General features: G+C 41.4%; 1 protein-coding gene across 2 annotated transcripts in view; it reads right to left on the bottom strand.

Moving 5' to 3' along the window:
- WWP2 (WW domain containing E3 ubiquitin protein ligase 2) overlaps positions 1-12807 on the bottom strand; it is a 145268-nt gene that overhangs the window by 25080 nt on the left and 107381 nt on the right. For both annotated transcript variants that reach the window (XM_080829651.1, XM_080829650.1), the window contains one exon: positions 3518-3607. In XM_080829651.1, the coding sequence (XP_080685777.1) occupies positions 3518-3607 (90 nt within the window). The remainder of the gene's footprint in view (positions 1-3517; positions 3608-12807) is intronic.

Below are 12807 nucleotides of genomic sequence, written 5' to 3' on the forward strand. Positions count from 1 at the left end.
CTCATTATATACACACACACACACACACCCCACCCAAATGTCTGACTGTTGAGGCTTTCCAGGGCTCCTAGTTGCAAACTGGCTGGCTTCCTGGGGGATACACACACTGCAAACTTGGGTTTCAGCTTTCTCAGCTCTGCCATTTATCTATCAGCAACTAAACTTTGATTACCATCTCCCATATGCTGCTTCTCCTCTTCCATTCCTTTATCCTTATACTTTTATTGCCATTTTAGGGAGTTTTGAGAAAGGAATAGAAATAAACACATGTTCAATCCACATGTTTAACTGAAATTCCTCAGCACTGGTGAATTTCAAACTTCCAAGCAGCATAAGCTTACCCTGATTCCGGGTGAAATCTTACAAAGACTGACAAACAGAGCAATGGGGGGAGGTCCAGTCCGCCCTTTACCCTCTCCACTTCCAGCAGGCGTGTCCGCTGCACCCAGGTACCTTGCTAGACACACTCTGAGCACCTTTGTTTCACATACACCTTCCACTACAGCAAAACTGTTCCATGAATCATTCCCTACAGACATCTTTTACATTCACACTCTTCCCCAACCTGGATCAACTTCCTCTTGTCACTGAAGTCCACCTCCAGCATTTCCTACAAGATGAGTCTGAGCCATCTCCCTCTAAGAGGACTCCCCTACACCACGCTCTACGGAGACTCCTCTCCCTGCTCCCCTCTGGTCTGAGCACCACCTAAGAGCAAATGACTGCATTCATCTTCACTTCCTCTTTACATCCAATACTTCTTGGTCCTAGATTTTAAAAATGTCCATTTGAGGGCACCTGGATGGCTCAGTCGGTTAAGCATCTGCCTTCAGCTCAGGTCATGGTCTCGGGATCCCAGGACTGGGCTCCACATCATCACTAGGCTCCCTGCGCAGGGGGGAGTCTGATTCTCCCTCTCCCTTTTCCCCTCCCCCTGCTAGTGCACTCAAGCATGCTTTCTGTCTTTCTCTCAAATAAATAAATAAAGTCTTTTTTTAAAAATTACCATTTCTCATACAAGCATTCCCTGGCTCTGACAGAAGGCGGTGGCCATGATAAAGTGAATCCTTTGGCTCAATCTCACTCCTGGGTGATTATGTCTGCTGAGATAATGGCTCCATCTGTAGTTTCAAGTGTGCTGTGTGCATGGTAATACTCCCCTGGGGTGGAACTTCTTCCATTAGTGAGCAATGAGAGCTGAAGCACTCTGTTCTCTCTCCCTGTTACAGTGCAGAAGTACCTGCCAGGGGCTCAGAGGTATGTGACTAAAACTCAGTAAGAACTAACAGGCTAGGGGTGCCTGGGTGGCTCAGTCATTAAGCATCTGCCTTCGGCTCAGGCCCTGATCCCAGGGTCCTGAGAATGAACCCCACATCGGGCTCCCTGCTCAGTGGGAAGCCTGCTTCTCCCTCTCTCGCTCCCCCTGCTGTGTTCCCTCTCTCACTGTGTGGCTCTCTGTGTCACATAAATAAAATCTTTAAAAAAATTTTTAAAAGAAAACTGGCTCTAGTGTCCCACCTTAGCCATTCTTAGAAAACACCATTAAATATCTTCATTTAGATTCCATCCAAATGTTCATGAAATCAAGGCCTACATAACTTATAGACCAGAGGGGGTAAGAGGAAGCAACCAGAACACTTCTAGAGTTAAGGCTGCTTTTATATTTTTTAATTATTTTAACTCAGTTAATTAACATATAATGTATTATTGGTTTCAGAAAAAATGCTGCTTTTAAATATATGGGCTGTCAACACAAAAAGTAAAAGTATGAAATGTATCCTGTTAAAAATCAATGATTAATTTGCAAGACACTGGAGAAATTTGACTACTGACTGGGTATTCAATGACAGCAAAGGCATACTGTTAACAATACAGTGGTTTTGTTTTTAATAAGAGAACATTTTTTAGAAATACATACCAAAATATGGTTAAAATTATATGATGCCTGGGGTTTGCCTCAAAACGATCTAAGAAAGGGGGAGAGGGCCGGGTGAGGATTACAGATCAGGAGTTGGCAAATTTTTTTCTATAAAGGGCTGTAACGTGAATATTTTAGGCTTGGCAGGCTATACAGTCTAGGTCGCAATTACTCAACTCTGACAACCACAGATTATACATATAAACAAATGAGTGTGTCTGTCCAATAAAACTTTATTTACAAAGACAGGTAGAGGTCGGATTTTGTCCACAGGTTCATAGCTTGTCAACCTCTAGTACAGATGAAACAAGACTGGCCATGATTTGAATAATTACTGAAGCCAAGCAGTAAGTATGTAGGGATTCTCTCTATTTAGTGTGTATATGAAACTATCCATCATAATATGAAAATTTCCAATAATTTCCAAAGTAATAAGTTTGACCTTTTTCTAAGAAGTCAATATTTTCCTTTGGTTAAATATGTAAATAAAAAAATATGTAAATAAATATTCTGGACTTAAAGTAGAAAACAGAATGAGGACCAATGATGACAGATTATAGTTTCATTTCCAAAAGGTTAAGGGAAAAAAAAGGAAAACACAGTATTCTACTGGAAAACCGAAACCAAAAACAGCCCATCCATGGAAATCGGTAGGACCAGAAGGTGAGGTGGTATTTGCCTGGCACATACCTGACGGCTGAACCAGAGGATAAGGGTTTTCCTAATATTCCCCACCTCTGATATCCTCTCCCTCTACAAGGTTGGTGGGGAGGTGTTCATATGTTCTGCAGGAGCCCTTCGTGACTGCTTTACTGGGAGGGAATTCTCTCCTGAGAGCAGAATACGTTCTCTTTTGAATGCTCTCAGGACCAAAAGGCACATGTGGAAAGAACTTTCTGTCCCTGGCAAGCTGGGAACCAAACCCCTTCTCCTTGAACTTGGACAGTCTTCCCTCACTTGGAAGCCTCACTCATCCTCTGGTTTTAGAGAACTTAGCTGCATTCTCACAAAGCCCAGCTGAATGAGAAGCACCCTTCAGGGGCCGAATGGGGACAGGATGCTATGAAATGCACCAACACCCTCTCTATCTTGGCTTCCTCATGCCCCTTTTCCCCCGGAGATGCTCTATAAATCTTAGGATGTCCTAAGAAATGAGAGAATTAAGTGAATAGGAAAAGCAATCAAGTGACCAGGGAAAAAGGTCCCCGTTCTTTGCTATCTCTGCAGAAAGAGACTGAAAACCTGGCCCTGATAGGGTACCTCTGTAGGTGAAATAACTGAGGACATCAGGATACCAATGGCCCAAGAGGCAGGATTCCTAGCCCTCCTACCTCCAGGACCAAAGAGCCATAGTAGTTCTGAGTACCATTTACTAAAGCTCATGGCCATAAGTCATGGCCTACACAACGAATGTGGAGAAAAGGGAAAATAAAGAGGGGAAAGAATGTAGAAGATGACAATGGAAGGGGGAAAAAGGAGGGAAAGGAGCAGAGAATAGTGGGAACTAAAGAGATGGCTATGGCAGTGATGGTAGAGAAGCCAGCCGGTCATTCTTGGTGCCAGTTCTAGAGTCTCAGGGCTTGCCAGCCCAAGCCTTACCCTGGAGGAAGAGGCCGCTCCCAGGTGGTGGTTTTGGTATTATGGTCAACATAATAGACGCGCCCATTAGGCAGTTCTCGCTGTTCCCATCTGAAAAATAAAGTGAAAGGAAGCATGAGATACACAGTTGAAAAGCATAAGCCCTTGTTTGAGAAGGAGTCCTTCACTACTGATGTGGCAACTTTAAGAGGATAAAGACATATGAGATCAGCCCAGCGGTCAAACCACGTCCATTCTGTCACTGACGGTGGCACCCAGGAGTACTTCTTGAGAACAAAACCTTCCCTTAATGAAGTCAATGTACTAGCATATGCCATAGGTCACTCTAGTTTCTCCTAAATGACCCATGTAAATCTACATTCTATGGACTTTTCTAAATCAGTGTTTCATGGCCATTTCAGGATCACAGATCCCTGTAGGAATGGGATGAAAGCCAAGGACAATTTCCTTCCAAAGTACACTTACCAACAAAAATTTGTATGCCATGTCTGGGCTTCACAGACCTCACAAAAAGTTTATCTAGGGACCCTCAATCTTTGAAGCCAACACTACCTTTTAAAGCCACAAATTATAGGACTATCCCTATTCTCCTAGCATCAAATATATTTATGATCACATTTCTTTTTAAAATATAAGATTCAGGGGCGCCTGGGTGGCTCAGTGGGTTAAAGCCTCTGCTTTGGGCTCAGGTCATGATCCCAGGGTCCTGGGATTGAGCCTCGCATCCGGCTCTCTGCTCAGCAGGGAACCTGCTTCCTCTTTTCTCTCTGCCTGCCTCTCTGCCTACTTGTGATCTCTGCCTGTCAAATAAATAAATCTTTAAAAAACAGAGGGTCTTTAAAGAGATCAGGGTGAATCAAGACACACCACATACTGTCATTTACTGACTGCTCTCCTCACGTTATTTATTGACTTCTCTTCTCATGTGCCTATGTGTAATGATGAGATAGGGGTGCCGACAGTGGCCATTCTGTGCTAATGAAAGAACAACAAGGTAGCAGATGATCCAAAGAAATAATCTACAAGCAAAACCACTACAAAATACAGCCAAGTGTACTCACCCCTACACTCCTATTATTGTCACACTCAACACAGTCTGACAATAATTCCACTTACTCAGAACACAGTAATCCATAAATAAAGGATGCAAATTTTTATGTTTATTAAATGATCACCGCTTTATAAAGGATGTTAATGGTCCCCTCAGCCTTTATGTTTTACATTGATTTCATTCACTTCTACTTGTAGGTACTGCCTAGAAGGTGACCTTTTCCAGGAAGTTATTAGTACAGTCAGTTCTGCTGAAACGCTTGTTTTGAAAACATAAATCTATCCCAGCATGATTGATACATGAGGGAACAATGTGAGCATAATGTGAATTTTGTGTTTGCTTATGAACAACTTTTCCTTTTCGAAACACGAAATGCACTCAGATGACTTCCCCCAGCTGAACCCAGCCACGTAGGAATACACAGAGCCCATATGCATCTACCAGCTGCCTCGGTTTACTACATGCCATACGCCATACTCATCCACATCTGGCGTCACAACTCCCGTCTGATTTCCGACGGCCCTTTTTTGCACCACTTTGCAACACTCACAGGCTCATACTCTTCAGACACCCGCTTCCACAAGTACACTTCAGGTCTTTTCATGGAAAACACACTTATTATAGTGTTACGTACCTCAACCATTTAACATGTGTAAAACTCTGCTACCACCATTATTAGTTTCCTGTTTTTCATGTGTGTCAATGACACATTTTTAAAAAGACTTTATTTATTTATATAAGAGAGTGAGAGAGATCACAAAGGGAGAGAGAGAAGCAGACTCCCTGCTGATGTGGGGCTCGATCCCAGGACCCTGAGATCATGAGCTGAAGGCAGATGCTTAACCAACTGAGCCACCCAGGTGCCCCTGTCACTGATACCTTTTGGAGGGTTATACCCTTAACTCATTCTTTTCCTGTAAGCCCTATAGTTTTTATTGCCTTTTTTTTTTTTTTTTTTGCACTTCATGGTGATTTTTAGAAACAGGTACATAATAGCAGAGCAGACCGCATACCGAAATACATGTCCTAACTTCTATGACTAAGCCTGGTGTGGCTATTCCAATGGACATTAGCTTTATTCCATACTGTTTCTCATTTAAACCAAAATGTCTGATCAGCAGCCTGCACTGATCAACACCTCAGAGGCTGGTTCAGATACAGATATACATGAGGCTTTGAAGAAAAGGAAAAGAAGGGGGAGGCACATCACCCTCCGAGCATCTATGATGAGTTACCGTGGGCTCATGTTCTACCCAAGCAGTCCTTGCCTCCACCCTTTAAGGTGAGAAATGCCACCACCATGGGCGAAACTGAGGATCAGAAAAGCCAGGTGACTCTCATGTGTCCTTCCAACCCAGCTGACTCCCCAGCCAGTGAGTTTCACCACAACATGCTGAAAGGAAGAAATGAGGAAAAGGAAGGTTGACTGGAATTTATAGGGAACCTATTACCCAGAAAACAAACAGGTGCCTTCCCAAACCCCATCTCAACCCCCTACCGGAGTCCAGGTAGGGGGCCCTGCAGAATCAAGACAGCTGTGGAGTGATTGCAGCGGCTCCACCACGTTCATCTCTAGGCTCCATCTGAATTACAACCCTCTGCTCCAAAATGATCTGCCGGAAAAGGCTGCACACATTCCACACCACTGGGAGGGTTAGCCCTGGGTACAGTGAAGTCCACTGGTTCCACAATCCCACCTCTCAAAAGAGACCAACTACTGGCTGGAGGACCAGAGTGCTACCTACACTGTTAACACTGCTCGAGAACGTCTTCTCTCCTGGGTATTCTTGCTCGAGGTACTGGTTAAAGCAGATATGGGTGACTTGATCCCGGGACCCTAATTCCTCCCACTGCAGAAAGATCCTTACACTTCACTGTTTTATTAAAAGGGCAGATATTCTGCCAAAAGTGACCAGAAGAAAATGCACACTGGGTAAAAAGTTAAAGATCTTCTCCTTCTAGATGTCCTTCTGAATCAAAGACAAGAGAGTAACAAATATTTCCAGCTCGAGAGGCTGGTGTTCCATCTATGAAGAACCCTTCTTGTGAGGACCTCTCAGCAAAAAGCCAGGCTAATGTACTGTGGCTTCACACCAGACCCTCAAAGTCCTCCCGTCTGCCCGGTAATAGAGCAGCAAATCTGATACCCTCTTTATTCATCTGAATTCGGAAATGAGACAGTCTTGAGAAAGATGCTTGGCTTACGGGTTAAGTACTGAGATATGGAAGCTGCTCGAGGAAACGGCAACAAACCACTCTTTCGTAACATTTGCTCCCGGGAAGGCTTAGGTGGCTGAGAACCCCTCAGTGTTCCCTGAGAAGTTAGCCAGCTCCTTCCCTTCCTTCGCAATTTCTGCCACAAAACTACCAACAAAACGAGTCTGCTCATTTTGCAGTCACTGTCTGGAAACCCATCCATAATATGTGGGTAAGGCCGCACCTTTTAAAGAAGACATTTGTTGTAGCAATTGCAGATAAAAGGTGCCAAACACACATTTTTCTTTATTCCAAAAATTCTTTTGTTACAACTTTCATCTTATAAATAGTCTCTACTTTTACAATTTATTTCAGGCGAAGAGAAAACTTGGTTTTGTTATACTCTGGCTCTTATTTTAATTTGAAGATGGGATAATACTTAAAATTCCATGAAGTCTATGCATTTAATTGACACCGTGGTCTTCCCACACGCTGGCAGAAAGAAAATCGGTGTGAAGTCCTCTTCGCTTATATTCAAGAGTTACCGCAGCTCTTTCCAAGCCCGGATAAGATCTGTCCATCCCATCTTTGATCCCAGCTGATCCTGGAAATGAAAGTCTCTCTTTCATGAGCTGTTATTGTCCAGCAAATCTCCATGTCCTTCTGTGAACCCTCTCAATTGGCCTAACTGGAAGAATAGTTACGAGAGGAACAAGACCTTTCTTGCATTACCTTTTTTGATATCTACATTTTTTTCCTTTTAAAATTGGACTCCTGCTCAGATTAAATGTCCATGTGGGTCCTCCCTGATCCATGACCTGGCCCAACTGCTTTTCTTAGAGAACTCTCGACTCCTCCCTTACCTGCACGGCTCCTCAGAATTCACACAAACCTCTTCCCTTCATTCACTGCAGCACAGTCGGTCAATTCTAGCAACAATCAAAAGAGCCTCCCGATTCTCCTGTCTCCTCAGTAGCTGCTGACCCACATAGATTAAGCCTTCCGACTGTCTTGGTTTGGTCTCCCCATGCCAAGAAAGTGATACTGGCAGCGACCTTTCATCAGCACATCCCTGTCAGGGGTTAGGTTTCTGTCCCTTATAAGCATCTTCTTCACACTGAGATAAAAAGGCTTTTCAATCACACTACCCATGGGTCTCAATACTGCATCCTGGTCACATGGTCATATCCTCTCCCACTGAATAGCTTCCTTTGATGCTCTCAGAAACAGTGTTCAAAGCATCAAGCTTGATTCAGGTGCCTTCCCAACACATTGCTCCTTGGCCTTCAACGAGTAACATTCAGTTCGACCACGAACTACACAGGGTCTTTGTATTCCAAGGCACTTAAAAAGTAGTCTCCAATTTCAATTAATCGTAGGTAATTTTTTTAAACTTAAATTACCTTTGTTCCCATGCCTTTTATTCAGTTCTGTGTCTTCCGTGCCCATGCCCTAACACGCGTGCCACCCCCCCATCCCACCCCCCGCATCACCATCTTAAAAGGGTAAAAAAATCCCATTGTCAGGATGACACCCAGTCATTTCTCTCCTGTACAAACTGAAAGGAAATTGTCTGGTCCCCAAACTACATTTCTTATGGAAGGGTTCCTGAAAGGTCTTTAGGGAATTCTTGATTATTCTGCCACTCAACCAACCCTGATTAACATGCCACCTGGTCAGATTTCCCTATGTTTGGGCAGAATCACATTTTCACCGAGAGTCGGATTAAGTTGAGAAGGGCTGAAAGCCAGGCAAGGAGTTCGGGTTAGTATCAGAGATGTTCTCTTTAAAAGGACCTCACAGGGATGCCTGGGGGGCTCAGCTGGTTAGGCCTCTGCCTTGGGCTCGGGTCATGATCCCAAAGCCCTGCTCAGCGGGGAGTCTGCTTCTCCCTCTCCCTCTGCCTGCCGCTCCCCGTATTTGTGCTTTTCTCTGTCAAATAAATAAATAAAATCTTTCTAAAAATAAAAAATAAATAAAATAAAAGGCCCTCACAGATTTACCTATCAACATGCTCAAAAAATTCGATCTTAATTACCTTTTATTATTTATTAATTTACACATTATGACTAATACAGGCACTGGGCATTAATAAAGTTGACTCTCATTCAAAATACACTCTGTTACAAAACAAAGTCAGGCCCGAACCCTTACATGCCCCAAAGAAAAGATGTCTTGCTGGCTACTTAGAAAGAAACTCAACTTCAGAAAAAGACACAAAGTATTCAAGTATTCTTAAAGCGGCCAGGGTGGAAGTTCAGCTCTGCATAGGCCCAAACCCCACAGAACTCATAGTTTCTTATTTTATGCTCCTCTAATAAACGACTCTGAACCAACTCCTAATCCCCAAGCTTCAGCCACTTCCTGGGTGAACCATAAGATTTATTTCTTCTGTTAGGGACGTTTTTAGACTTTTATGAGCCAGAAATCTAGGTGCAAGGGAACAAATCTGCTCACCGTTTTCATGGCTTCAGTAGATCCTTTGTAAACTCGGTCTTCCCTCAGCAAACTTTCTTGGGATACTGAGCTTCCCTTTCAATCTAAGCACACTAACCCCTTCTTAAAAAACCATCAGCAACCAGCACTTCATACCCTTTAAGCAGAGAATGGCAATGTTTAGTAGCAATCAAGGCTTCTGAATTAAATCTGTTTTTCTTCCCCTTCAACCATCCAATTTCTTTGCACTGGACAAGTCTCCAAAGCTCCTCCAGGAGCTTGACAATCCTCCGGGAAGGATGACAATATTAAAATGTATGCTCTCACGCAGAGGCAAGACAATTTCTGAAGATGGTGTACATTAAAAAAAAATTTTTTTTAAAGTGAAACATTTTTGCTGATAACAGATTTTGCAGATAAATTTGGCAATGCAGAGGAATAGTCACTGGAAAAAAAAAAGAGTTGGTGGGAGCAAAAATGGGTATACTCTTTGAAAAGGGCAATTTGGCAGCTTGGTCAAAAACCTTTCCTATGTGAATATCTCATAACTCAGCAGCTCTTCTTCTAGGATGTATACTGTGGAAATAATTACGTGTCAATGATTTAGCTGTAAGTATATCTGTCACAGTAGGTTACAGCATGTTACACAAAACCTGGAAACAACCTAAATGCTCCCAAAATGGAGGATTAGTACAACAAATTATGTCATTTCTCTAATGGGTATAACACTCATTGAAAATAACATGATAGATAATATAGACTTGTCCAGCTAGTTACATATATTGGGTGGAAAAAGCAAGTTAACAAATAACACATATAATTTAATCAAAATTTTATTTAAAAATTGTGTTAATATACTATTTTTCATTAAATCTAAAATGCCATCAATTATATGATTTAACATATTACTAGGAAAGAAAAAAATGCTGCTAATTAAAGCTTATAAATTACATCTTGATTTTCAAGTTTAAATGTGAAATAACAAGTGTATCAGAATCAACAAAATGTGGAGAGTGTATGTGAGTAAAATTTTTACGTCAGCGTAAGGAGGAATTTTAGACAAGACACAAACAGCACACGAAGCTTAACAAACAAGGCTGCTTTAAATTTTGAACTCCTGCACAATGAAAGGCAACATTGAAAAGTGAAAAGATGAACCACATGCTGGAAGAAAATGTCTGCAATGCACAGAATTAAAAAGCAACTAGTATCCAGCATATATAAAGAAACACTACAGATTAGAGAGAAAAAGAAAAATAGCCAAATAGAAAAATGGACAAAAAGATACGAAGAGGCAACTCACAAAATAGGAAATCAAAGAACCAATAAAAACATGTAAAAGAGGTTCAATCTCAGTGGTAATAAAGGAAATTCTAATTAAAACCACAAAGCGTCCACCCATCAAACTGGCCAAAAAGAAAAAAAACCTCACAATATTTTTTGTTGTTGTTGTTGTTGTTTTTAAGATTACTTATCTATTTGTTTGACAGAAACAGAGAGGGCACAAGCAGGGGGAGCAGCAGCAGAAGGAGAAGGAGAAGGAGGCTCTCCATGAGCAGGGAGCCCGATGCAGGGTTGGGACCGTAGGACCACGACCTGAGCCAAAGGCAGACACTTAACCGACTGAGCAACCCAGGCTACCCACAATATTAAGTTTTAGCAGGAATGCTTATGCATGCTCGTGGGAGTGTGAGTACTGGTGAGCAATTTGATAGTATCTACTAAAACTGAAGATCTTCAACCCTTACAATAACATTCCAGCTCCAGCACATGCCTTAAAGAAACAGACATGCAGGAACACCTGGATGGCTCAGTCAGTTAGGCATCTGACTCTCGGTTTCATCTCACGTCACAATCTTAAAAGTCCTGGGATCCAGCCCTGCATCTCACAGTCCACGTCCAGTGGGGAATCTACCTGAGGATTCTCTCTCCCTCTCCCTTGCCCCTTTCCCCTCAAAGCCCCGTGCACTCTCTCTCTAATAAATAAATAAAATCTTAAAAAAAAAAAAAGATAATACAGAAAAGATATGCACAGAAAAATTTCACTGTAGCATGTTTATAATTGTGAGGAGATAACAGTATAAATATAAAATATATAAACATTTACTTAGCTGTTATATTATTAGGTATACAAATGGAAGGTATAAATTAGATATAAAAATAAATTATCAAATATAAATGTTTATTAAAATATGTGTTTAAATTTACATTTATATGTTTTTATATTTTATATTTACATGACATATAAATATAGTAAATATATATAAATTTGATTTATAAATAAAATTTACCTATTCATACAATAGAATACCTTATAGCAGTTTAAATGAATATGCCAATTCCATGTAGTTCTGTATATAGAGAACGGAAATGGGAAGAGGTTCACAGAACTTTCTACTGGATTTGTAATGTCTTCGTCAAGAGGTTAAAGAAAGGGGAAGCCTGCAGCAAACATAACATAACTCTAAAGTCTGATATAGCTGGGTGATGAGCCCACAGGTATGTTTCATATTACTCTCCATGCTTAACTGCATGCTTACAATATGTTACAATAAAAATATAAATTTTAAAAGCACATGCTATAAGATGATTAAATTTTAGTAGATGTGTGTTTACGTGTATGTGTCTGTATATGCGTGGTCCTGGGCAAATTGCTTAAGGTTTCCTCATTTGTAAAATGAGGATAAAAGCAGCTACCCCACACAGTGTTGTTAAGACTGCACCAAATAATCCATGGGCAAAACTTAGCATTCCCCTACACAATGTAAACACTGAACACATGCTAGCGGTCACTAATGGTCAGGAAAAAATATATACAATCTGGAAAGCACCAATGGTTAAATCTGGGCATTGGCTTGTTACTGCTGTTCTTCTTCTCCATTTTCTTTTTCTACTTAAAAAGAATCTTTTTTTAATTTTAAATGCTACTGAGAATGTGAAATCATTTATCTAGTCATTATCAAATACTTCTCATCCCATCTCCCTCTAAGCCGGGTACTATGCTAGGTGCTGGTGGATACGAAAATGGACACAATTATCTCTGCTCTTGAGGAGCTCTCAAGAAAGTGTAGTAAGAATGGACATTTGTAATTACACATAATTACACACACATACAGTAATGTGAGAATGTCTCATGGACCAGCCTCGGACAACACAAGAATCTTTGGAAATAAGGTTTCACTCTGAGATGAGGAGGAGGAAGCCAGAAGCATGTGCCGATATTCAGCATTACCTAAGTGTGTAATAGTCCTTGCACGGCCAAGAACTAAACCATATTCAAGAAGAAGGCACAGAGTCTCCCAGTATAATCCTTTAATCTGGCGGCACTCAAAGCATGGTCCATGGCCCAAACGGTTACTGTTTAGCGACCAGAAAACTACAGAAGTTTCTAAGCATTTAGAAACTTTTGTACCAATTTGGCATGGCCACATCTAAGTAATGTGATCAGTGGAGAAGCAGAGAACAAAAGCAGGGATTCCTAACAGACTGAAAACAGGAAAATAAAAACAGAAAAGAGAAAAAACAAAAACAAAAAAAGGATTGGTTCTTCACAGACAGTGTAAGAAGGACCATTTTCTAACTCCCTGGGTAAGGAGCTTTGGCTAGT

This window comes from Martes martes (genome assembly GCF_963455335.1).
Source record: "Martes martes genome assembly, chromosome: 17".
Classification (NCBI taxonomy): domain Eukaryota; kingdom Metazoa; phylum Chordata; class Mammalia; order Carnivora; family Mustelidae; genus Martes; species Martes martes.